Source organism: Sporobolomyces salmoneus, assembly GCF_050403485.1.
Source record: "Sporobolomyces salmoneus JCM6883 DNA, S_salmoneus_JCM6883_v1_ctg46, whole genome shotgun sequence".
Taxonomy (NCBI): domain Eukaryota; kingdom Fungi; phylum Basidiomycota; class Microbotryomycetes; order Sporidiobolales; family Sporidiobolaceae; genus Sporobolomyces; species Sporobolomyces salmoneus.
Genome location: NW_027481117.1, coordinates 41,368 through 64,761, shown reverse-complemented (window position 1 = coordinate 64,761; position 23,394 = coordinate 41,368). Strand labels below are relative to the sequence as shown.

Sequence of the window (23,394 nt, the reverse complement as noted above, 5' to 3'; positions counted from 1 at the left end):
AAAATCTTCGAGAATTTTCGCTCGAGCATCAAAGAGCCAGATGTGACTCTGAACCACTTCAGGCAGAGTAGCTGACGTCCCAGCTCTGCGAAATCCGAGCGGTCAATTCACCCCACTCAGCGCTGAGATTGCGACTCTTCTTCCTTTTCCCATTCCTTTCACTCTTCGACTGTACACCTTACATACCATAGCATATCCTACAAGCTGAATGGCAGGTCGGTCTACCCTCCTATTCCTCTCTTTCCCGCGACTTGGCCCGACTGATTCTCATCATCCTTAACGAACAGCTCCTCTCTACACGACTGATTCGGGACGATTGTGGCATGGTAAGCTACGCGACTTCATATCTTCAGCCTATCGTACAGCCAGGCTGATCAGAATCCGTCGTTCCCAGCGGGTCAGATCTTGTTAGTTTTCGTCGGATTACCAGGTTCGTTCTCGATCTATGTGACTGCCTCCAAGCTCGTTGGGATCTGACGGATCAGTTGATATGATAATCGTGATGAACAGCTCGTGGAAAGACGTGAGTTGTAATCGCCCGAAGTTCGCTCTGTCGTCGAATCAAGCTGACTTCGCGCCCTTCCTTGTCACAAACAGACACGTTTCGAGAAGTGTCGAACGATACCTTCGCTGGCTAGGAGTCAAAACCGAAGGTCCATTTATCCGCTTCCGTTTTTCTCCTCAAACTCGCGAAACTGAAAACTCCCTCTCTCTCGTCTACAGTCTTCTCCCTAGGTGATCACCGACGAAGACTCCTCGGTCCCTCGGCAAATCTGCCTCCAGACTATTTCTCGCCGGTCGATAGATCCCCAGAAACGGACGAGTTGAGACAGAAAGTCAGGTTGACGTTGGAAGAAGATGTTGCGAGGTTCTTCAAGGAGAATAGGGGTCAGGTCGCGATTTATGATGCGAACGTGAGTTTGACACCTTCCTCTTTCTCTCTCGATGTGAGCGGAAGACCAAAGGAGCGGAATAACTAACCGAACTTCCGAATGATTGCGGCCTAATCAGAATGGTACGAAAGCTGCACGGATAGCGCTGAGACAGAAATTCGAAGCCCAAGGAGTCAACGTCTTCTTCATCGAGAACATCTGTGATCGGGACGAAATCGTCGAAGCCAACATCCGTTCAGTCAAACTCAGCTCTCCTGACGTGAGTTTTCTCTTCCCTCCTGTCCCTTCGTCTTGCGAGATAACTGATACCCTGAACTTCTCGACAGTACCAAGGTTGGGATCCAGACAAGGCCGTCAAAGATTACATGACTCGAATCGCCGAACACGCGAAACGTTACGAAACGATGGAAACTTCGGGAGGACCTTTCGTCAAGATCTACAACATCGGTGAACGCTTAGTCGTCAACAACATTCGAGGATACCTACAATCGAGAATTGTCTTCTTCTTGATGAACGTTCATCATAAGAAACGAACGATTTGGTTCGCGAGGGTGAGTTTCCGGCTCTCTCAGATCGCTCTCTACGAATAGGACGAGCTGATGAAGTCGCGGTCACTCTAGTCTGGACAAAGTTTGATCGAACATTCGTTCAAAGCCGATTCTGACTTGTCGCCGCAAGGAGAAGATTACGCTCTCAAGCTACGAGATTTCATCACTTCGAAACGGAAGGAATCGTTGGCGGAACGAGTCAAGGCTGGAGAGAAAGCGACTGAACGAAGATTGACCGTACGTTTCGTCTCTCGCTCAGCTCCGACCCGGAACTTCGTCCTGACTTTCTGCTGTTCGCTCGTAAGGTCTGGACTTCAGCTCGACGACGCTGCATCTCGACCGCTCGACCGATGGCTCAACTCGGCTACAAAGTGATCCAACGACAACAAATGTACGAGTTGAACCCAGGAGACGTCGACGGGTTGACTCCGGAACAAATTCAAGCGAAATATCCTCAAGAATACGCGAAGGCCGATACCGATCCTTATGGTTTCCGATACCCTCGAGCTGAGAGTTACCATGATTTGAGTGTTCGGTGAGCCTCGTCTCCTCCCCTGATCGACTCTGCAGTGCAGAATCTGATTCTTCGTTCGTTTCCAACAGCCTTGAACCCGTCATCCTCGAGTTGGAGAGGGAACCAGCCGACATCTTGTTCATCGGTCACGGATCCGTCATTAGGTGTTTGATGGCTTACTTACAAGGTTTGACGCCTTCGGAAATCCCAAAAGTCGAATTGAGGAGAGGAGACGTAGTTCAAGTCACTCCTAGCGCTTGTGAGTTCTTCTCGCTTGTTTACTCTCGTTCGTTCTCGTTCGGGCAATTCGATCTCATCGATTGTTTGATCGAAAAACAGACGGTGTCAAGTTTGTCAATCATTTCTTCTGGCAGTGAACGGAATCGACTCGCTCTTGCTTTCTCTTTCTATTCCGCTTGTTGTAATTGACTTCTCTCTTTTGAGTCACCTCGAGCATTGACACACAGAGAGAGGGCAGAAGGAGACTTTAACGAATCGCTATTTACAGTTTTTGTTCTCGAAATCCATATGAACATGAAAAGAAGAAGATTATATCTCGTGCGAGCGTGCGACTACTAGACTGGAAGGGAGGAGGGGCGAAAGAACCAGAAGAGGATTCGACACGATCATCAGGAGCAAAAAATGATATCGAGCAAGTAAGCTATTCAATTTAACTCTTTTTCTTTCTTCCTCAGACTAAACTGCACCTCCTAAACTTCCAGTACTAGCTCTCCTATCTAATTTCCTCCCTTTGAACTTCTTCAAACTCATGAAGAACGCGATCGCCAACTCTGGATAACTCGAATCGGCGACGGTCGAATCTCGAGGAACAAGGGAAGGACGGTGATGATGCGAAACGAGGAGATGAGGTCGAGGTTGGAACCCTTTCGGTCGTTGCTGAGTCTGAGTTCGAGGAGAGACATCGATACTACAACGACGATCGGGATCGAACGCATGGGCAGAGTTGACAGGGGGAGGAGGAGATCGGAAAGAAGTCGAAGAGAAGTAATGAGCTGGATCCACCCGGTCTCTTTCCCCTCCAGGTCCTTCCTGTCCTTCGATTGCAGAGCTCGATTCGGGAGTCGCTGATCCTTCCTCGTCCCCTTGCGAAAGGTTCTCACTCGAAATATTCCTCGAATCTCCTTCTCCTCCTACGCTCGTTCCCCAATCGCTGAACCTCGAACGTGGTTCGTTCTCGATGACGCCGTGGGAGAGTTGAGAGGCTGATGAAGAAGCTGAGTTGAACTCGCGAGGAGCTGCTTCGAAGAGATGAGGACGAGCACGAACGTGAGGAGGGAGAGGGAAAGAAGCTGAGAGAGGAGAAGGAGGCGCAGAATGGGCGTGGGAACGTTCGACAGCGAGTTGTTGGTGAAGATGAGAGTAGTGAGATGCAGAGAAGTCAAAGTAAGAGACTTGAGGAGAGTTCGAGCTATCGAAAGAGTCTCGTTCGTGGTCGTGGAGGGAAGGAGGAGGGTTTCGGATGTGCAGGGCGACTTCAGAGCCGGATGAAGCTGAAGAACTGGCGGTGATCGAGGTGGGAGGAGGAGTGAGAGGAGGAGTGAGGACCGAACTCGAGGAAGTAACGCTTTGACGACGGAATGAGAGCGAAGAGAGGGAGAATGTTGGTCTCGTTCGAGGCAGTGTCGCCGTCGGAGTTACTGTACGTCGTTCGTCAGCAATCGAACGCGAGTCCTGTCTGTGTACACCGACAGAGAAAGAGAATGGCTTACCCACGTGACCTGATCCTGAACCTTTCCTTTCCTCCTTCTCTGATGAATTCGTCGAGGGACGATGGAAGAGCTTCGAAACTCGGTTCTGCATCTTGTCTGACATTGATCGAGCTCCTCTGGAGGGTAGAGCTAGAAGAGCGAGAGGTAGCACGAGTCGTGAGGGCGAAGAGTGGAGAAGCGAGTTGAAGGTGAGGACAATTTGAGAGTGGCGCTGATTCTCTGTTCTACGTGGTACGCGATTGTGCGGATGTTCTTGGGGATGCTAGGGCGAAGCGCGAAGAGCGAGAGTTGAGGGAAGAGAAAGAAGAAAAAGAAGAGCGAGCTTGACGCAAAACCCAGAGAACATTTCGGATTTCTTCCTCCGACAAAAGCCGAAACTCGCAAGTGAGCTATGTCAGCACTCTCGTGACTTCCGTTCGCTTCGTCCGAGACTGAGACTCGGACTTCGTGAGCGACCGTTCGCGTATCAGCTGAGCCGCACAGTTCTCCGTGCTGAGAGTCTGTGCTCGAGCAAATCCGCCTTCCAAACGAGCGAGACCCTCGACCACGGTTCGACAGTCAACAAATGAAGCTCCTGAAGCGAGCGAGAAGATGTCGCAAGCGCTCGCTTCCAAGTGAAAGGAAAGCTTTCTCGAAAGTGGCGAAGTCATCCGCTCCAGCGTCCAGGCCTCGGAGTTAGGTTGGAACTCCTCCTTTTCCAACGCTCGCAAGTTGTTCACTCACAGGCGAGCGAGAAGATGAGCAAAAAGAGCGAACCAAAAGGAGGGAGTGGTGAAGAGGACGCACAAAAAAGAAACAAATCCGGCTTCTCGGGATCGAACCAAGGACATTCAGATGGATCCGAAAGAGGATTAGATAACCAATTACAGTCTGACGCTCTTCCAACTGAGCTAAAGCCGGTATTTTGATGGCCGTCTGTACCAAAAAACAACGTATAGCGTCCCTCATTGTCAAACTCAATTCTCGAGAGTTTCTGACACTCTTGGCGCTCATCTACTTCTCCTTATCCACCAACTTGAACACGGACGCCTCTCTCTACTCAATTGTTTTCAGCGACTCGACGTGCGCCGGTACTCCGCTCACCGGCTTCCAGTGAATCACCCTCCCAAAGTCAATCCTCCTCCCTTTCTCTTCCTCACCTTTCTCTCCAATTTCTCTCCCATCAACTCTCGACACACGAACCGAGGCAGATAGACAGCAAACATGAGTCGGCAAGAATATCAACGCGTCCCTCAGACAGAAACGATCGAGATGAAAGAATCGGGTTCAACAAGTTCGAATCCTCATCCCAAACCATCCGATGAAGCACCGCCGAGTAGAGCGATGGTTATCTTCAGTGTATTGTTCTATCTCGTAGCGGCTATCGTCGTAAGTTCTCCATTACTTGTCGAGGTTGTGATTTCCGGGACACGCGATCTGCTTGCTACTCGAGGGAGCGTGCATAAAGCTATAAGGGCGAGTGGAGCTTCTACAGGGACTAGGAGCTATGGACGAGGTCAAGCACGGAGCTAAACCCGAGTTGAAGCCCATCTCTCACGCCAAGTTGACCGAACCTGACTTTCTCATTCTCTCCTCTTGTGACTCTCTAGATGATCATGGTCAATAAGGTGAGTGTATTGCTCTCTCTCTGGTACTCTTCGCGCGTGCTGATCGGAGTTCGTTGTTCTACAGTGGGTGCTGAATGAAGTTAAAGTGAGTTTTCGTTTCCCAGCTCGCGCTTTGCTTCGTCTGAAGGAGACTGATCTTTCCAACGTATCTGTCAGATTCCACTCTTCCTTCTGTTATGTCAACTCGGAATCGCCGTCGTTCTGCTGCAACTTTGCGCCTTGTTCGGCAAGTTTTCCCCCCTCCTCTCTCTCTTGTCCTTCCCGCATCAAGCTGACAGTTCTGAGCGGAATAGGTTACATGAAACTACCGCGGATGGACGTGACAACATGCAAAGGTCTCGCTCCTTTAATCGCCTGTAACGTTCTCGGACTCGCATTCAACACTTACTGCCTTCGTGAGTTTTCATTCCCCTCCGATTACCTCACTTCGGATCAGTATTGACGATGTGTCTCCACGATAGAATACGTCGATGCTTCATTTTACGTATGTCGATTACCTCTCTGAAGGTCCTCGCGCGCGGAACTGACGCTCTCGTTTTCACAGCAAATCGCCCGAGGACTCGTTCTCCCCTTCACCGTTTTCTTCTCGTGGTACCTCCTCCGAACTCGTTCTTCCCCCGCGACTCTCGGAGCCGTCGCAATCGTCTGCGTCGGATTCATGCTCGGAGTCTCTTCCGAAAACATCCACGCCTCTGCCCTCGGAATCTCCCTCGGAGTCGCCTCGTCCGTTACGACTGCCGTTCACGCGATCGTCGTCAAGAGGTCCTTGAGTGTCGTTAGTGGAACCCTCGATTTGGCTTACTACAGTAATTTACTGTCGGCACTCGTTATCGCACCGTTTGTTATTTTGTCGGGGGAGATTTGGACCGTGTTGGATATGTTGTTGGGGGATGGAGAGGGCTCCGCGGCTTTTAGTACGTTCATGACTGGTGCAGCTGTTACCGTGAGTTTCAAGTTTTCTGTTCCTTTGACCTCTGTGAAAAGTGCGGAAACTGATTCGCTTGAGTTTGGTTTCGAACAGGGTGTTTTCGGTTTCTTGATTTGTATCGCTGGATTCTTGAGTATCAAAGTGACTTCTCCTATCTCACATATGATTTCAGCTGGTCAGTATTCCTCTATCAATTCCTCGCAACATTGACTGAGCGTTTGATTGACATTTCTCTTCGATTGAGTAGCTGTTCGAGGTGTACTTCAAACTTTTTTGGGGATGTGGTTATTCAACGATCAAGTCACTGCGTAAGTCTCGTTTTCTCTCGATGTCGTTCCTCGGAATCGCAGACTGACGCTGTACCTCTTTCCCCAGCGGTCGAGGTTTCGGAATCATGTTCATCCTAACCGGTTCAATCTACTACGTCTGTGAGTACCCTCTTCACTCCTCTCCACTTGCTTCAGAAAGTCTAACCCGCGGAGAATGATCAAATATAGATACGAAATCTCAAGAACAATCACCTTCGAAACCACCCCAATCGGTTTCTCCCGAACCTCCTCGACCCTCTACGGTGACGGCAGGACAAACTCCGGGGTTGTCTTATGGTCAACAATTTAATCAACAGAGGTAGAGGATCAGAACGGAGGGATTTGCATTTTTCTCTTTTTCTTCTTTTTAGACAGTTGGTTTTACTTTTTCTTACTTCGGGATACCCATTTCATTTCTCGCTCGGCAGCATCCTCCATTTCGTGTACGTAGATCCCCCCCTCCCTTTTCGGTAGACTCGCTTGGTAGCTTGGAAAGAACGAGCAAAAACATTGGACACTTTTGATTGGATGAGCGAAATGCGCGTTTCGGCAAACTTGAGACTTGCGAATTCATTCGGCAACTGCAACTTCTCACCCTTTCTCCTTCTCTCTCCCACCTCGTCACGTCTTCTCGCCTACGCCTAGTGATCACTCTTTCAAGATGGTGAGACCGCCGCCCGGTCTAGTGACCTCTATCAAAGAGGTGAGCTCTCTTCCTCTCCTCTTCTTCCCCTTCGCCGCCACTTTCAACCGACTAAGAATCCGAATGATTGCTAGGTTGCGAGTCGAGCGATCAGTTCCACCACAAAAGGAGGTGCATCTAAACTAGCCAGACCTGCACTCAAATTTCAACGACCCACCAAACCCTCGCAAACGAGGAACTTCACCACCAACAGCACCGCCTCCTCTGAACCCTCCTTCTTCCAACTCCTCTACCAAGGAGTCTTCACATCCGTCAAATCAGCTGCAATCCCCAGACCTGGTCCTTACACCAGTCAACGATTAGTGGCTCATTCCGGCGCCCGTACTTCTTTTCGACCTCGTTTCTCCTCTTCCTCGGCTCGTCCCCGTCCTAAACAGCAGCAATCCCGCTTCGGTCCGACTCCACGACCCACTCTCTACCCTACTCAAACCTCGCAATTAGGTCTAGGTGCAGCAAGGAAATTCTCTTCGAGTGGTTACGCCGTATTCGAGAATGTTGTTCATAATGCACCTCTCGCGCTACGAGCCCTCGCAGACCAGGGGAAAGATGGATTGGATGAAAGGAAGTGGAGAATGATTAGGAAGGAGATCAGGAAACAAGAAAGAACGCATGTGAAAGGAAAAGGAGCGATGATTGATTCGCGACGAATCAAGGAGGAGATCAAGAATGAATTCGAGCAATACTTCTGGGCTCCTCACTCCGCTCAAATCGTCGAGGAGGAGGAGGAAGAAGAACCTCTCTCGCTCGTCCTCGTCCTCGACCCGGAGATGCCTTTCACCTCAACCTCCTCCTCCTCGACTCTCCCCTTCGATCCCACCTACCGACTCCTCCCCACCTCAGTTCTCACGACGCTCGAATCAATCTCTCAATCCTACACTTCGCATTCTCACCATCTCCGCTCCCTCATCAATCGACTTCTCGCCGCTGGATTGCTCGATGATCCCGATTTCTTTTCGAAGGAAGACAAAGAGGGGGAGGGGATGTATCTTGATTTGAAGAGTGGGAAGAGGTTATGGAAAGTGACTTTCAGGGATAGATTCGTTACGAGAGGGAGATTGGAGAGTATCCTCCGAGGAGAGAGAAACGCGAAGAGGGAGGAATGGGAAGAACGGATCCAAGGATGGGATGGAGTCAAAGCGACGAAAAAAGGAAAAGGAGAAGGTGAATGGTGGTGGATCGAAGGTGGACATCGTAATCGCAATGAATCGAACGGATCTTCGAAGACGATTGATCCAGTCGATTTGGAAGATTCAGTTCCACCTCCTTCGGTTTATCTTCATTCTCCTACTGAATCGATTTCCTTCTATTCTCCCTCGACTACCTCCTCTCACTCCTCTTCCTCGCTTCAACTCGATCTCGATCAGTCGCTCGTGCTCCCGGATCCTTCCTCCCTTGAATTCTCGCCTCCTCTCTCGCCTTCCCTCGAACCGACCCTCTGGACTTATTTCAATCCCTCCTCCTCGGATCTCGGATTTGCAGGCCCAGAACTTCAAGATTTCGATGCGCTCGAGTCATGGTCGACTCAAGATTTTGAAGATGAAGGTTCGACGATCGAGTGGAGTAACGCTGGAAGTGTAGTGGATGACGTGGAGGAGGAGGAGGAAATGGATGGAGTGAAACAGTTCTTGGAGGAAGTTGAGAGGGAGAGGGAGAGATTGGAGAGCAGTGGTTGGCGCTGAGGAGAAGACTCGAGTTTCTTCTTTTTTCGGTTCTCGTTTGTTTCCCCCTTTTTTGATCCGCTTTGTCTGTCTCTGATGCCTCATTGTATACTCTCTCCCTTCCATCCTTGTATTCTTTCTCCTATTCTGTTCTGTGATCCGATCCCGTTCACTCTGTTTTCCCCCCGTTTTTCGTCGATCCTGAGAGATTGAGCGAATCCAAAGCTTTCGCGACCTCTCCTATTTTTTCCTCCTTCTCCGATGGCTCACCCTTCGCCTGCTTCTCACCATTGAATGACATTGTTTCCGGTATCCTCCCATCCTTGACCGCTTCCTCGACCTTCTTCGGATCGACCCACTCAATCGCTAAATCGTTGAACGCCTCCAAATGTTCTTTCGTTGTCGGTAACGGGACGATCTCGAACAATTTCGCTATTCATCAATCTCGACTGCTCCTCAGCTACCGATCACCACGCAGCAGCTAAAAAGGAGAGGGACTGACCTGCTTTTCTGATCGATTCCATTCCCTCTTTCAACTCTCCCTCCTCGCCTTCGCCTGATTGACTAGTCGTCCCAGAATACGTAGGATCCTCATACAAATCTAACCGATTCCCGAAAATAATCATCTTCTCCAACTGAGCTCTTGTCCAGTTTTCCGAGATGAGGTCATTGAAGAGTGAACGAGGGCCATGGGGGATGTAGAGGAGGGTGGGAAGTCTGAGACTCAACTCGAACTGTATAACAGGAGGAGGGGATCAGCGAGAGAAGCAAGAGGGAGAGAAGGGAGAGAAGGAGAGCGTTACGGAGGAAGAAAGAACGGAATGACCTTCTGAGAGGAGGAACGAAGTATCTTCGGGAGTGAAAACGGGATCATAGAACTTTACTGGTTCTTCAGGATCGATCTAGTTCGACTTCTATCCGGGTTAGTCACCAATAGAAGGAGAGGGAGAAAAAGGAAAACTCACGATTCCATTCAATTCGAGGAGCAGTTCTTTCGAGAGGATGTACTGGTCCTGCGCTTTCGTAGAATCTGATACGCTCCCCAAACCCAAGCATACGACTCTCTTCGGTGCTGGACAAGCACTCGTTGAAGGATCATCGTCGTCGTTTCCAGTTGTTGGATGAAGACAATTTCGGAGCAACTCTGGGACCAGTCGCTCATCTCAGTTAGCGAACAAGGGACTGAGTCAAGAGTTATGCTCACCTCTGCATTTCCCCAAGTATCCAGATTGTCGTAGGTTCTCTTCTCGAGAGGAGAGTTTCTCGGAAAGTGTTCGTTCGATATAGCGGTTCTTGCCTTTCCGGTTCTTCTTGGCGGGCTTTTTCTTGTACGTTACGGAAGTGAAACCATCGTCTAACGTAGCTTGAACGGCGGGAGTCGACATGAGAGGTGAATGGGAAGAGGAGGAACAGTTTCGAGAGGCCTAGGGTTTGCTCGCTACCACATCCTTCGATACCTACTACAGCTCGGTTACAGCAAGAGGAACAACTGGATACTACCCCTCATCACCAGGCGTGCACTCACGAACTCATTAGCGACGAATGATCCAACTTTGACCTCGGCTCGTTCAACTCGACTTTACCACTCCTCCTGTCAATGTAGCAGCAACGCTCCACTCGTTACGAGGTTGCTCTAGTCACTCTATTGAGCAAGCGGGCGTTCTGGACGGGGATAGTTCCGTTCCCCCTTTTCCCTTTCGACTCAATTTCCCTTTGTTCTCGCTTTCGATTCTTTCTCTTTTCAGTTCGAACAAAAGGAATGTAACAAGGGGTTTAGCTCAATCGAAAAGTAGCAGTACAAAAGAAAACTTCGGCTAGTTCAGGCTTGGCTCAGAAATCGTCGTAACTGCTCTCTCTCTTCTCTTCCTCTATCAACTGCTCGAGCTCGTTACCTTTTCAACCACACTCTTTTTCACTTCTTCAAGACTCTCGAACATGCGTTCCTTCACTCTATTCGCCGCGCTCGCTTCTGCGTTCATCCCCTCTATCCTCGCTCAACAAACCGTTCCCTCCTGGTTCGTCTCCTCCCTCCTCCCTTCTCTCTCTCTCTTTGACGTACTAACCACCTCCGAAACGATCCCCAGTGTCCTAACTTGTATCGGTTCCGCCTCGGCTTTAACTTCCTGTCAATCGGCCGATGCACAATGCCTCTGTTCCTCCCAAACTTTCATCGATGGAGTCAGTGCTTGTTTGATTCAGAGTTGCGATGAGAATGATCTCGCGATCGGGGTGGGGTTCGGTGAACAAGTGAGTCTCTCCCTTCCCACCCACCTTCTTTCAAGTGACTGAGTGAGGAGGAGAATGTTGAATGACTGATGAGATTTTTGGGATGATTTTAGTATTGCGCTTCAATCGGAGTAACCGTTTCGATCCCTTCTTCCCTCGGCGGTGGTGCTAGTGAAACCGCTTCTGCTTCTTCGGCTTCGGAAACTGAATCCTCTGCATCCGCTACTTCCTCGATCAACTCGTGCGTTTCTTTATTTCGACCTCCTCTCTCGGTGCCAAACTGAAAACTGACGACTTTTTCGTACGAGGCAAATCAATAGCGCATCCGCATCCTCCGCAATTTCATCAGCGGCTTCTTCGGCATCTCAATCGATCGCTGCTTCGGGGTAAGAATACCATCTTTCGCCTCGACCTTTTTTTTTCGGTTTGCTAATGCCGTGGAATTCTGAGAGTAGTACGACCGGTTCTCCCGCCGTTCCTACCCAAACGGGAGCTGCATCGACTCTCTATGCGGGATCCGCGATCGGATTAGTCGGAGTTGGGGTCGCTGCTTTACTTTTTTAGATCTTTCTCCTCTTCGTTTCGTTCCTTCTTCCTTCCTCTCTCTCTCTCTCTCTCTCTCTTGTCTAGGGTTTCTCTTGGATTTTCCGGTTAATCGTTTAATAACTTATTCATTTGATACTTTGCAAAGTAATGCTTCTTGCTGTCGTTCGATCTGTTTGAGAGGAATATATGCATACGATATGTCATTCGACTTGAGGTGTTTTGATGAGCTTATGTCGTGCGGTCTAGAGAGGTTTTTGTGATGAAGTGGAGAGGATGAAATCGAGTTGTTGTTGAACGGAACTGTGCGAATCGTGTCAAAAGATTAGTGATCAGTTTGGAGAGCATTGCGAGAAGGGAACGGGGTTCTCACGCTTGATCCTCATCCGCTGTAAGCATTGACATCTCGAATCAGCACACGCACAATGAGTGCTGACGAGTGGGAACGCTTACGGATAGTCTTCCAATCGGGGAACAACATCGGCAGAGATTCCCAGTGTTTCTCAGGGTAAGTTTCCTTGATTACTCGTTTCACCTCTAAGCTCCGAGTTCGCTAAAATAGGTCAAGATCTTCTCTGATCCGACTTTCAGAAGAAAGAAGCTCACGATCGACGACTTGTTTATACCCTTTCGCAGAGAGATGCAATCCATCCCAATAAAACGTCGACAAAACTTTCTCAAACTCTTCTTCTTTCTCCTTCGTTTCCTTCTCCGCCGCCTCCCAAATCGCCTCGAACGCATCTACGACCGGAACCTTTAATTCCCTTCCTAGCTCGATGACCGTATCGACATATTTCCTCGTATTCTCATTAACCCGATCCATTTCCCCCTTCATCCCTCTCCTTTTCCTCTCCACTACCCAATCAGGTGGACTGATCGGTGTAGGTGTAATCAGGACGAATTGAGTAGAAGGATCGTAATGAGGGGAGGAAGGAGAAGTGAGGAGTTGAGTGATCGAGAGGAGGTTTTGACGGAATTCGGACAGGGGGACGTGTTGTTTATTGTGAGGAAGGACGCAATCGTTAGCTCCTAACCATAGGGTCGCTAGCACTGTATGGGGATCGTCTTTTGCGGGAGAAGGAGGAAGCCACTGCGAAAAAAAAAGGACGCAGAACGAAAAAGCTTGTGGGAGTCAGCTTCGCACGAATCGAAAAGCTAGAGCGACATTCCCCGAAGTGAGACGAAGGAAGGAAAAGGGGAGCTTCACTTGTTTGAAGCATTCGAGTGCCCAACGAGAATTGTACCCTGCGAGACCGCGGTTAACGACGTCGAGTCTGCGATGATACAAATGGGAGAGTTGGGCTCCGAGTCCGTCGTTACCGAAACTCCATTCCGTGATTGAATCTAGCTCTCGGCAACTCGACGAGTCAGTACGTACAAAAGGAATGGTAGGAAGGAGGTGAGGGAGGATACCGAGCTAAGAGTGGGGAAATGAGAGAAGGGAAGGAACTAACCTCCGAGAAGTAGGAAGCGGTCGTTCTGTTTCTTTCCTGTCGACATACTCGATCTATAGGTCGAAGTGCACAAGCGAGTGATGGAGCGGAAGAAGAGAGGCGACACGAACTCATCGCGGAGTTTTGTTCCGCATTTCACCTCACTCGCGCGAAACTCGACATCTGTAGAGGAAGAAGGGAGTGAGGGAATGTCACATCAAGCTTCGAGGCTCAACTTGCTTCAAGGTGGAGCGTCGAGTTCAAGGGTTTCACTCGATTCCAACTCTCATCAGTTTCAAGCGACTACGACTCAGGAACAACACCAATCGGGACAAGAGAGACCTAGTAATGACAGCAATCGATATGGTGAGCTCGTCGGCTGTTCAGCTCTCCCGTAGGGTACCTTTGACTGAACTTACTGACGTGCTCTCTCCAACTCTCCCCTTCCTCTCTACGTCGGGCCTATTAGACATCTCCCATCTCTTAACCGACCCTTCAAGCTCTACCGCATTCCTCCCGTCCCTGCCTTCCCTCTCACAAAACTCCTACCTTCCAACTCAGCTTACTTCGCTCGGAACGACCTTCACTTCATCCGGTACCCTCCCTCGATCTTCGACTCCCGGAGCTAAATCCGTAGCACAGAGACGATCCCAGGCGCCTTCGCTCGTGCAGACCGAGTTGAGAAAAGTCAACAAGGAAGAATTCGATGGTTATTTGAGTGAGATTCAAGAAAAATATGAGAATTGGGTGAGGGAGAGCAAGGCTCTGAAAGAAGAGGCCGAGGGAGAAGAAGAAGCTTCAGAAGAAGGAGGGAGCAGTGCGAGGGAAGAAGGATCAATGGGATCATCGCCCAAGAAACGCAAGAAACGAAGAAACCAAATCGACGAATTAGAATCCCTTCCACAGTTGAACCAAGTCCCATCAATCTTCTTCGATCCTCAATTCAACCTCTCGAATCCACGTACTTTCGATCTCGTCACTGAACGAATTCAACTTACCCCTTCCTCGTCTCCTTCACTTACGTTCTCCCCTCGACTCGCTTCAGATCTCCACGACGCATCCCTTGAAGACTTAGTCGCTCCCGGATTGGGACCGTCGACCCTCAACGATCTAGCAAGTGATCAACAGTTACAGGAGAAACTATCGCATTTCACCGCAGTGATCGAATCCCATCTCGTTCGAGAAATCGGTCTACGATCCTCTTCCTTCTTCTCCGCTCTCTCAAACCTCCAACATCTGCACCAACAAGGATCTTCGGCGCTCTCGAAGATCGAAGAACTTAAGCTCAAATTGAACGACAAAGAAGGAGGAGTGACTGGAACCGCACGACACGGACTCCAAATCCTGCGACTTCAAGCGAGACGCAGAGGGTTAGAGAAGATCGAAGAGAGTGTGAGAGCGGTAGAAGAGGTAGCGAGTGCGTTGGAAGGGGTGAAGGAATTGGTCGAGAATGGGGAATGGGGGGATGCGTTGGAAGTAGCCGAAACGATTCAAGACGCTTATGAACGTTCAGCTCTCCCTCCCTCGACAACACCCTCATCCTCGAGAACGAACTCGACAATGACGACGAATCAACAACCGCCGCCGTTGAATTTGACGAAATTGACGGCGTTGAGATCGATCCCGCTCAAGTTGTCGCTCATTCGGGCTCAGATTGCGAAATCTCTCGAAGGAGAGCTTATTAGTGTTCTCGAGCACGAGATGGACTTGGGGATCGAAGCGGGAATCAATCGAGGAAGACGGAAAAAGCTCAAGTCGTCTGAAGAGATTTCTGAGGAGAACGAGGACGGGCGAGATGAGGCTGAGAGGATCAGGGAACGGACAAGACCGGTCGTGAAAGCGTTGGTGAGAAGTGAAGGGATGGATTCAGCGATTCAAGCTTGGAGGGAATCAGTCTTGAGGGAAATTCGGGCAATGGTCAGAGAGGTAAATCAGTCTTCTTACCCCCTCGTTCGTCGGATTGCCGTGAGCTGACCCTCTCCTTTGTCCGATAGCACCTTCCAACGAGTGAAGGCGGAGGAGAACAAGAGGAGGAGGATCCGTTCGCGACGGCGGCGATTCGATCTGTCAGCAAACAAAGTATCGATCTAGGTACTATCTCGGACAAATCGTGAGTCCTACCTCCTCAACCCAGCTTCAAGCGTCGTGCTTATCACCAGTCCTTGAGCGAGTTGCAGACTATCTCTCGCAAAGAAACTTCGAGCGATGTCTCATGAAGCGTTCCTCCGACTCGCACAAGAAACCTACCTCGGATTGATCGCATGTATCGAAACGGTCGACCTGCAATCTCGAATCCTTCTCGAACTCGTTTCACAAAGTCGAGAAGAAGAAGCGATTCGAAAATCGAAACGACGGACAATTTCGAACGGTCTCGAAAGTTCACCAACTACTACCACCTCCTCTCTCGCTGTTCCCGGTACAGAATCCACTCTTGCTCCATCCTCGACGAGCTCTCCATCTCTCCTTAACGGATCCACCACAGACGATTCCGCCTCTTCTCTCTCTACCGAAATCACCGACGTTCTCACCGCCGTTACCGAGCTCGCCAACGTACGATTCTCGAAAGTGATCGGAGTTCGATCCGAAGTCCACGCCCAACTCTCCCTCGAACACTTCCTCGAAATCTTCGACGAAACCTGGTCGTTCGTTCTTGACTGTGAAGTCTTGGTCAAACGAATGATTGTCGGATTGAGAGGAGCGATGGTTAGTCAGTCGAAGGGATGGTTGATGCAATTTCATCAGAAACGAATCAACGAGAATGCGAAATTGGTCGAAGAGGAACAGTGGAGTGCGAGTGAAGTTCCGTTGGACGTACAGAAGAAAGTCGAATTGATCGTTCAAGGGGCGATGGCGGATCCGAAAGAGCTACGTCTGGGGTCGAGACGGATACAGAAGGTCGAAGAGGTTGAGACATCGCAAGGAGGAGGAGGGGAAGAGAGACCGGCGATGGCGAAACAGGTCGAGATCGAAGGGAGACAATTCTTTGCGGTTTCGGCGGGGTTGGCGACGATCGAGACGTTGGTACAGTACGTACAGGTCGTCCTCAACTGCCCTATGTTGACGACGGATGCGATGAGTAAAGTGATCGAATTCATGAAGGTAAGTTCCTATCTCTATTCGAGTTAGAGTCGTTTACTGATTGTAGGTTTGCGCCACAGGTCTTCAACTCGAGATCATGTCAAGTCGTCCTCGGAGCAGGAGCAATGCGTTCAGCTGGTCTCAAGAACATCACGGCGAAGAACTTGGGTTCGTTCTCCTCTCTCTCAATTTGCGCTCTTCGATTCTGTGACTGACAAATCGTCGACAGCTCTCGCCTCTCAAGCACTATCAATCATGGTCTCGCTCATCCCTTACATCCGCGAGCTCATCCGAAGACACCTCTCTCCGAAACAAGCCGTCATGTTGACCGAATTCGACAAACTAAAACGAGATTATCAAGAGCATCAAAACGAGATTCACTTCAAGTTGGTCGCGATCATGAGTGATCGTTTGATCGTTCACTCGAGAACCCTTGATGTGCGCTCAAAACATCTTCAGTCATCTACTTTGACAGTCGAGCTGATCTGAAGCGTTTTGATCCACAGACTCTCAACTGGGAAGAACCTTCGCCAAAACCTGGACAACCGAACGCCTACATGGAAGCACTCGTGAAGGAGCACTTGACGCTGTACAAAGTATTGTCGAGGTTCTTACACTCGGAAACCGTCTTTGCGATCATGTCTCAAGTTTTCAAATCTCTCGACTCGAAACTCGGAGAAGAGTACGATCGGATAACGTTCAAGAGCGAAGAAGCGAAGGAGAGGGTACTTGTCGATGTCAGGTATCTGCAAGAGAAGCTAGGAGGTTTGAAGGGCTTGGAGGAGAGTCATCCTGGAAAAGTGAGCTCTTTCCTTTTCTCGCGTCTGTCTCTCCGAAGCTGATCCTCGATTCATCCTCAGGCTATCGAAAGTCTCGTCATGGCAAAGAGCTTGCCGCCGAAACCGACACCGAATCGTCCTCCGCCTCCTCCTCCTCCCGCCTCGACGAACGAATCCACTTCAGCATTTCGACCTCCCTCGGCCGCGATCGAAACTCCTTTACCCGCTACACCATCTCTGTGGACCTCACTTCCTCCTTCCGCTTCCACTTCTGCACTCTCCCTCGCCCTTCCCGAAGCTCCTTCAACTCCTCGCACTTCGCTCGACGCTCCAGCTTCTTCGAATTACTCCCCTCCCGTCCCTCCTCGTAATCGATTACCTTCTCCCGGCCCTCAACCTCCTAGTCCCGTGCCCGTCCCCGCCCCGCTCCCTCCAAGTCCGAAACCTGGTCCAGTCGCGTACAAGAAGAAATCCCTCGCCGAGAGACTGGCGGAACGAATGGGAAGAAAACCGGTGGAAGCTGTACCGCCTCAACAACCTTCTCGTTCTAGTATCGAGATCGTCGAACCTTCACGAGCTCAGGTTGTCGAGGAGGAAAGGAGAGTGAAGACGGAGGACGAGAAGTTGCTCGAGGAGGTTCAGAATGAAGTCCCAGTTTGGACTCCCAAGGGAGAGAAGGAGCTGGAGGAGGTTGAGAAACAAGTCGAGGAGGAAGTCAAGGCTGAGGGACTCGGGATCTCGTCGGAATCGACTCCGGTTGAGGCGGAACAAATTACGCAGAACGACGAGACGAGACAAGAGGGCGAGTCGGAACCGACGATCAAAGTACCGGAGGAGGAGGCCGCGATCCCGCCGCAAGAGGAGGAGGAGCCTGTTGTCTTGCAGAATGAGGAGATCGTCGTCCCCGAGGTAGAAGCATCAAATCTCGGTCAGTCGACAAGGGAGGAACAAGTTACCGGAAACTCGTCGTCGGAAGTTCCTGAGCAGATCCCACCTGCTACCAACGAAACATCGACAACCCTCCCTACGCTGAGCGCTCCAAGCTCCGAAGAAGTAGCGACAACGTCAAGGCAAGATCGAGAAACTCCAGAAGAACCGCCTCAAGCTTCCCTCCTGATGGATCCTCCGACTCCGGAAGTTGAGACGGAGCGAGAGCCGCCCGTCATTGAGGAAGCTTTGATCGTAATGAAGAAAGACGAAGCACAACAGCCTACCTCGCATCCTGAAGACTTGGCCAACTCGACTGCCCCAACGCTACTTCCTCTTCCCGTCGATACCACGGCCGCTGAAGCAAGCTCGACTGAACCCGAAGCAGTAGCCGAGTCTCCGTCGCCTGCCGTCGAATTTGAAGCGCTTCAAGAATCGTCGAAGATTCCTCCTCCAATAATCTCGATTGCCGATGCCGCTTCGATCCCTGTACCTCCCTCTGTTCCCTCGACTCCCGTCTCTTCTCCTCCTCCACTGTCTTCCTCAGCCTCGTCTCTACCCGAAATCGTTTCACCTGTAGCGTCGACATCAACTCCCCCTCGGAAGAAAACCCTGAAGGAACGTCTCGCCGAAGCTGCTCGTCGAGGATCGACCGGAAATTCACTCATCACTTCTCCTCCTCCTGCGTCTCGACCTTCGTCCGAGTTGGCGCCACCTCCGGAAATACGGGAAGAGGCGAGTTCGAACGGAGTCGGTTCTCCCTCTGAAGCTCCAACCTCGACACCTACGAATGGAAGCATCTCTTCTCCCGTATCGAAGTCCGATCTTGTATCAACAGCTGAGCAGCCGCAGAACAACGAGAAAAAGGAGGAGGAAGGAGAATCAGTCGTTCACGAAAAGGAGGAGAGTCTCCAATAATCGCGTCCCGACTCTCCGCGCATCTTACCATATCTCTCTTGAAGTAGTACCTATACCGACGTCCCATTGACTTTTCGTTTTCTGGAGTAGTTTCACATTGCAAGACTCTCTAATCGTTTCCATCTCTGAATCGCTCAGGTGCCCCTTCCTTCGCCGTTCCTCCTGCTTCGCCAACCTCGCCCGCTTTTCTCCAAACCCGTTTCGCTGAGATCTCGCCCTTGTATACCCGCGAGGAGGCTCCGGGTGTGAGCTTGCGCGAAATTTCTGGAAAAGATGTCCCAAATTCGCTTCGCTTTCTTCGCCTTCCGGTGATCATGATCTTCCTCCGACAGCGCAAGCTACGTTTCTTTCTGTCGCTTTCGACGTCTTGCAGCCGTGTTTCACTCCTCTCGGTCAATCTGCTCGAGCGCTCGGAGACTTTCGAATCGACAACCGCTCGAACTTGTTCGAATCCTCAATTCGCACGCAAGCAATGTATCTCGAGACCGCAACGCCTCTCGTCAAGACGACGAAGGAATCGTCGTGTGCGACTTGTACGTTTTCTTCTTTAGAGCATCGACTGAGCGATTTTTCCGACACCGAGCTTTGACTGACCTTCGGCGTCAATTCGCCCCGTCGCAGGTCGTCTCCGCAAGCTACGATGCACTGGAGGTGAGGAAGGATCCCTCACTGTGCTTCCACCCAGCTAAACCACAGTCGTCTCTCTTTAGGTCGACCCGCTTGCGAACAATGTCTGAAATCAAGCTCATTTCAAGGTTTTCCTCGCGAAGGCATTCTCTGTCTCTACTCTGCCTCGTCAAAGTTCGCTCGTCGAGAAGATGTCGACCTCGAAGTGAAACTGGGAAAAGCAAATCACTGTCTCTGGACGAAGGAAGTCAAGGGAGATCTCGCTACGGAAGGTGAGAGTTGCGAGAGGATGGAGGTAGACGAAGGTCAAGTGAAAGACGAGGGAGAGATAGGTCGAGCTGAAAAGTCGTCAGAGGAGGACAACCAGAGTGAGCTCGAGCTCTTTTCAACTTTCTACGGTGCTTCTCGTTCGCTAATTCGCGAATCTGTTGCCGTCAGTAGAGCGTTATCACTTCTTCCCTCCGCCCCCTCGCTCCCTCGCAATCTCGATTTCGTCAAGCTCGCTAGCGCCTTCTTCCGTTCCCGACATCGAATCTTCTCCTCCGACGTCTCCCGAATCCGTCCCGATGGACCTCGACGACGATGAGTCTCTCCTTCCCAAGATCGACTGGGATCGCCTCGACTCGCCCTGCATCCTCGATCACCCTCTTTACGCTCTTAATACCCCCCTTCCTCCTGCTTCTCCTGTGCCCGTGCCTGTCTCCAACCACACTTGTAGCTTCTCGGCACGTCTCTGAGCTGACAGAGGGGGTCTCCGATCAGATCCGAATCGTCTCATTCCAAGACTTGATATTGAGCTCGATTTCCTTTCTTTTCCCTCCATCTTACTTTGCATCACTCTTCTTGTCTGTTGTTCATCATCCTCTGTCGTTCTTGATCGCGTCCTTGTAACCAGGAGCAGTTTTCGGTCTCAAAAGAATTCGAACGAAAGCTTGAGAGTCACTCAGTAGATCGATTTCAGGACATGTTCAGGTTTCCTCGTCGAGGGATACACGAATCCCAAATGTGCCAAATCCGCTACGGCTCTCAAGAACCTAGCTTGTTTCCTCCTCGCTGGTCCATCTTCATCATCCTCTTCTTCTTCGTCTTCTTCCTCGCTTTCCTCTTCTGTTGTCCGTCGTCGCTTCTTTCCTTTCCCTTTCTTCGACGAGGAGTCGTTCTTCTTCGCTGTGGTCGATTCAGTCGCATTTAAAGGAGGCTCGTCACCAGCTCCTAGCTCGAATCCGGCCCACCAATCTCCCAGATTGATCAACCTTCCTTGCGAGTTGAGGTCCTTGTACACTCTATACGCGATCGCCAGGTCGAGAGGGATCGGCTCGATCGAGTCGGGGCGAGGAGAACCGGTGGAATGGTTGGCGAAGGAAGAGTTGGAGGAGAGCGGATCGAGCTTGGTCAGAGTTTTGATGATTGAGGGTAGCGGGGATGGGTTGAGACGCTACACAGTACAGAAGGAGAGTGTCAGGATCGGATAATACTGACGCAGAGGTCGGGACTCGCTTGAGAGTCGAAACCGAGAAAACTGACCTTTGAAGCTGAAGTATCGTCAGAATAGAAGATTTCGTATCCTTTTATTTCGGAGCAAGGTTTCAGAGCGTCCCTGAGTCGACTCGAGTCAACTCAGATCCACCTTTGGTAACAAGAGAACGGATCACTCACTTTAACCTTTCCTTCAATCCGTCACTCGTATCTTTCGCAACCTTCGAAAACTGTCTATCGATATCCGTCACGCCAGAGCTCCTTGCAGCTCCTGTCAACTCTCCAAATCCAGGTAAATGATTCGCTCCTCCTCCTCCCGCGAGATGAACATTGATCAGGTTCGAACGTCCAGAGGGTTTCGGTTTCGCTAAGATGTCAGTGAGAGTCTCTGATTGAGTCTGGAGGAAGTCGAGCAGAGATGTAGAAGGACCCAAAGTAGCGGAGTCGTGGAAGGTTTTCAGACGATTCGTCATGGTTCGAAGAAACGCCGGTAATTTCGTCGAAGATGCTTGCCTGTGGACACGAAGACCTACAAATTAGTCGATGATATTCTCAACGAACATTCGCAAGGATCAAGGCTCACAGAATCAATCCACACAGCTCATCGACCAATTTCTTCATCCCGTTCTGCTCTCCTCCTCCCGTTGATCCGAGTAAAAGGAACAGACAATTTTCGACTGATCGTTTCTTCTCCCAGAACTCGAGCATTCCTAGGAGTCCTTCGAAAGCTTCTGATCGAAGTTTAACGAGTTCTTCCAATTCTTTTCGAGCGTTGACGACGGCTTCGAGCGTTGGAAGGTCGGTCCCGAGGGAAGGTACCTTCGCTTGCGACAGAACATCTGATAGCCGATTCCGAGTCGTCGCCGAGGAAGAAATCGATGATTCGTTGACGACTGCGAGTGGAGCGAGGGACGAAGAAAGGAAATGATTCAGATACAAGCACTGTATCCACGTGATTGTCGAATTGATCGAATGATGAATATCTTCAAAAGATCTGTAGAGATCCGTGAATGCTTTCGGACCCAAGCCCAAGGGAGCTTGGGAATCGACGAAAACCTGATTGTTTCATCACCCTCGACCGTCAGCGATCCGAAAGAAGCAACGTACAAGAGAGGGAAACGCACACCGCGAACGAGAGCGTTGAAAGCTCCGATACCGGGATCGACAAAGAATTGGGAAACGTCGAGACGGTTTGTCGTTTGCTGAGGAAGGAGATTGTAGAGCGCGGTTGGGGTCGTCGCGACTCCAAGTAGAAGGACGAGAGGCAAGGTAGCCGTGTAGTGGCTGCATCAGATGGGACGAGGTCAGTCTTGGCGCGGAGCTGCGATGAGAGAGGTCAGCTTACGAGAGAGCGGCGACTAATTGATTCAAGACTTTTCCATCCATCGCTTCGAGATCTTCGAGTAGTACGACTAGTGTAGGAGCTTGATCCTTTCCTGCAAAGCCGAACAAGATACCTCAGCACAGAGTCCGCATGTGCGAGGCAGTCACTTTGAGCTGAGTCCGGTTTACGCTTTACCTTTCTTTCCATACCGATGTTCGTACCACGCTACAAGATTCTGCAGGTCTTCAGGTACCATCAACGTACTCTTGAGTAGCGCCGAACTTCTTTGTCGAGCGTGAATCTGTTCCATCTCGCACGTTCTCACTCGTCAGGAATCATCTGAGTGGAAGAAATGAGCAGACAAACGATTTCATCCTCTTCATCCTCGTCATCAAGTTCAAGTTCCGCATCACTCCCGACGAATCCAGCGATCAAACTCCGCAATGCGTTTTTGATATTCGAGCATTCTCGACTTGTCAACCTCGAGACTAGCACCGGTTTCGCTCTCTCCGCTGCAGCTTCAGCTGAGGGATACACCAATTGACGGATGAGAGAGTTGTAGATCAGAGAGGAAGAACCTGGACTTGCGCCTGTACACAAAATCGACAGAAACGTGTCAGAGCCGCGATCGAGAGAGTATGAGCTTGTAGGCTTACCGAGGATCAGTCCAGTCTTGAGTGGTATCGTTCCACCCGTCAGAGCGGTATACAAAGCGAGAGAATCAGAATCGGAGGAGGAAGAGGATCTAACGAAATTGATGATTCGGTCGAGCGACGCATCGTGTAGAGAAGACAGGGTCGACTGTATTCGAGATTGACATATCGACCAAGCTTGTTCGTATTGCTTTACTCGAGTTGTATCTGCTCAAGAAAAGGGAGGGAGGAGGAAGAGGGGAAAGTTGAGCGATGGAAACGACCTCGTTCGGAGAAGCAGTATGCGTACCTAGAGGTGGAGATGATTCCGACACTTCCTCAGCTAGTTCGGGCTTGTATGGTAAGGTGAATACTGCCTAGACAGGTGCGAGAGAAGGAGAATGAGATGAGAATTGATGAAGAATGGGGAACGGGGGCTCACTCGACTCGTAGACGCGATCGGTTCACTGAGCGGAAGATCTGTATCTTCCATGTTCGGGCGAGCAGCTTTGAAGTTGTCTAGTTGTGATAGAGAGAGAATG

General features: G+C 50.5%; 9 protein-coding genes across 9 annotated transcripts; 5 read left to right on the top strand and 4 right to left on the bottom strand.

Moving 5' to 3' along the window:
• Positions 1 to 208: 208 nt before the first annotated feature.
• Positions 209 to 2,332, top strand: JCM6883_000659 (bifunctional nucleoside/nucleotide kinase/histidine phosphatase family protein; the record flags this gene model as incomplete). Its single annotated transcript, XM_076633881.1, has 12 exons — positions 209 to 215; positions 288 to 326; positions 395 to 430; positions 511 to 523; positions 598 to 653; positions 724 to 914; positions 1,012 to 1,152; positions 1,220 to 1,444; positions 1,514 to 1,678; positions 1,747 to 1,976; positions 2,045 to 2,214; positions 2,295 to 2,332. 12 exons carry the CDS (start codon positions 209 to 211, stop codon positions 2,330 to 2,332), a joined length of 1,311 nt encoding a protein of 436 aa, XP_076486136.1.
• A 319-nt stretch (positions 2,333 to 2,651) lies between these two features.
• On the bottom strand, positions 2,652 to 3,788 carry JCM6883_000658 (uncharacterized protein; the record flags this gene model as incomplete). The annotated part of the gene is made up of 2 exons (XM_076633880.1): positions 2,652 to 3,613; positions 3,686 to 3,788. The coding sequence occupies 2 exons, from the start codon at positions 3,786 to 3,788 to the stop codon at positions 2,652 to 2,654; spliced, it is 1,065 nt and encodes a 354-aa protein (XP_076486135.1).
• Positions 3,789 to 4,888: 1,100 nt separating this feature from the next.
• On the top strand, positions 4,889 to 6,851 carry JCM6883_000657 (DMT family transporter; the record flags this gene model as incomplete). Its single annotated transcript, XM_076633879.1, has 11 exons — positions 4,889 to 5,053; positions 5,275 to 5,292; positions 5,357 to 5,377; positions 5,449 to 5,518; positions 5,586 to 5,687; positions 5,754 to 5,776; positions 5,837 to 6,235; positions 6,314 to 6,395; positions 6,468 to 6,528; positions 6,596 to 6,648; positions 6,718 to 6,851. 11 exons carry the CDS (start codon positions 4,889 to 4,891, stop codon positions 6,849 to 6,851), a joined length of 1,128 nt encoding a protein of 375 aa, XP_076486134.1.
• Positions 6,852 to 7,189: 338 nt separating this feature from the next.
• JCM6883_000656 (uncharacterized protein) lies at positions 7,190 to 8,910 on the top strand (the record flags this gene model as incomplete). The annotated part of the gene is made up of 2 exons (XM_076633878.1): positions 7,190 to 7,231; positions 7,306 to 8,910. The coding sequence occupies 2 exons, from the start codon at positions 7,190 to 7,192 to the stop codon at positions 8,908 to 8,910; spliced, it is 1,647 nt and encodes a 548-aa protein (XP_076486133.1).
• A 148-nt stretch (positions 8,911 to 9,058) lies between these two features.
• On the bottom strand, positions 9,059 to 10,274 carry BER1 (Ber1p; the record flags this gene model as incomplete). The annotated part of the gene is made up of 6 exons (XM_076633877.1): positions 9,059 to 9,090; positions 9,160 to 9,321; positions 9,392 to 9,623; positions 9,693 to 9,791; positions 9,855 to 10,033; positions 10,094 to 10,274. The coding sequence occupies 6 exons, from the start codon at positions 10,272 to 10,274 to the stop codon at positions 9,059 to 9,061; spliced, it is 885 nt and encodes a 294-aa protein (XP_076486132.1).
• Positions 10,275 to 10,824: 550 nt separating this feature from the next.
• JCM6883_000654 (CFEM domain-containing protein) lies at positions 10,825 to 11,679 on the top strand (the record flags this gene model as incomplete). Its single annotated transcript, XM_076633876.1, has 5 exons — positions 10,825 to 10,904; positions 10,974 to 11,136; positions 11,229 to 11,356; positions 11,424 to 11,501; positions 11,571 to 11,679. 5 exons carry the CDS (start codon positions 10,825 to 10,827, stop codon positions 11,677 to 11,679), a joined length of 558 nt encoding a protein of 185 aa, XP_076486131.1.
• A 224-nt stretch (positions 11,680 to 11,903) lies between these two features.
• JCM6883_000653 (SGNH/GDSL hydrolase family protein) lies at positions 11,904 to 13,158 on the bottom strand (the record flags this gene model as incomplete). The annotated part of the gene is made up of 6 exons (XM_076633875.1): positions 11,904 to 11,961; positions 12,032 to 12,047; positions 12,112 to 12,195; positions 12,265 to 12,748; positions 12,866 to 13,002; positions 13,113 to 13,158. The coding sequence occupies 6 exons, from the start codon at positions 13,156 to 13,158 to the stop codon at positions 11,904 to 11,906; spliced, it is 825 nt and encodes a 274-aa protein (XP_076486130.1).
• Positions 13,159 to 13,300: 142 nt separating this feature from the next.
• Positions 13,301 to 18,793, top strand: VPS54 (Vps54p; the record flags this gene model as incomplete). Its single annotated transcript, XM_076633874.1, has 8 exons — positions 13,301 to 13,457; positions 13,561 to 15,017; positions 15,086 to 15,201; positions 15,269 to 16,190; positions 16,250 to 16,337; positions 16,399 to 16,607; positions 16,676 to 16,969; positions 17,030 to 18,793. The coding sequence occupies 8 exons, from the start codon at positions 13,301 to 13,303 to the stop codon at positions 18,791 to 18,793; spliced, it is 5,007 nt and encodes a 1,668-aa protein (XP_076486129.1).
• Positions 18,794 to 20,363: 1,570 nt separating this feature from the next.
• JCM6883_000651 (uncharacterized protein) lies at positions 20,364 to 23,345 on the bottom strand (the record flags this gene model as incomplete). The annotated part of the gene is made up of 11 exons (XM_076633873.1): positions 20,364 to 20,855; positions 20,945 to 21,017; positions 21,077 to 21,409; positions 21,480 to 21,952; positions 22,021 to 22,180; positions 22,242 to 22,332; positions 22,416 to 22,521; positions 22,587 to 22,810; positions 22,877 to 23,080; positions 23,163 to 23,229; positions 23,295 to 23,345. 11 exons carry the CDS (start codon positions 23,343 to 23,345, stop codon positions 20,364 to 20,366), a joined length of 2,274 nt encoding a protein of 757 aa, XP_076486128.1.
• Positions 23,346 to 23,394: the final 49 nt, after the last annotated feature.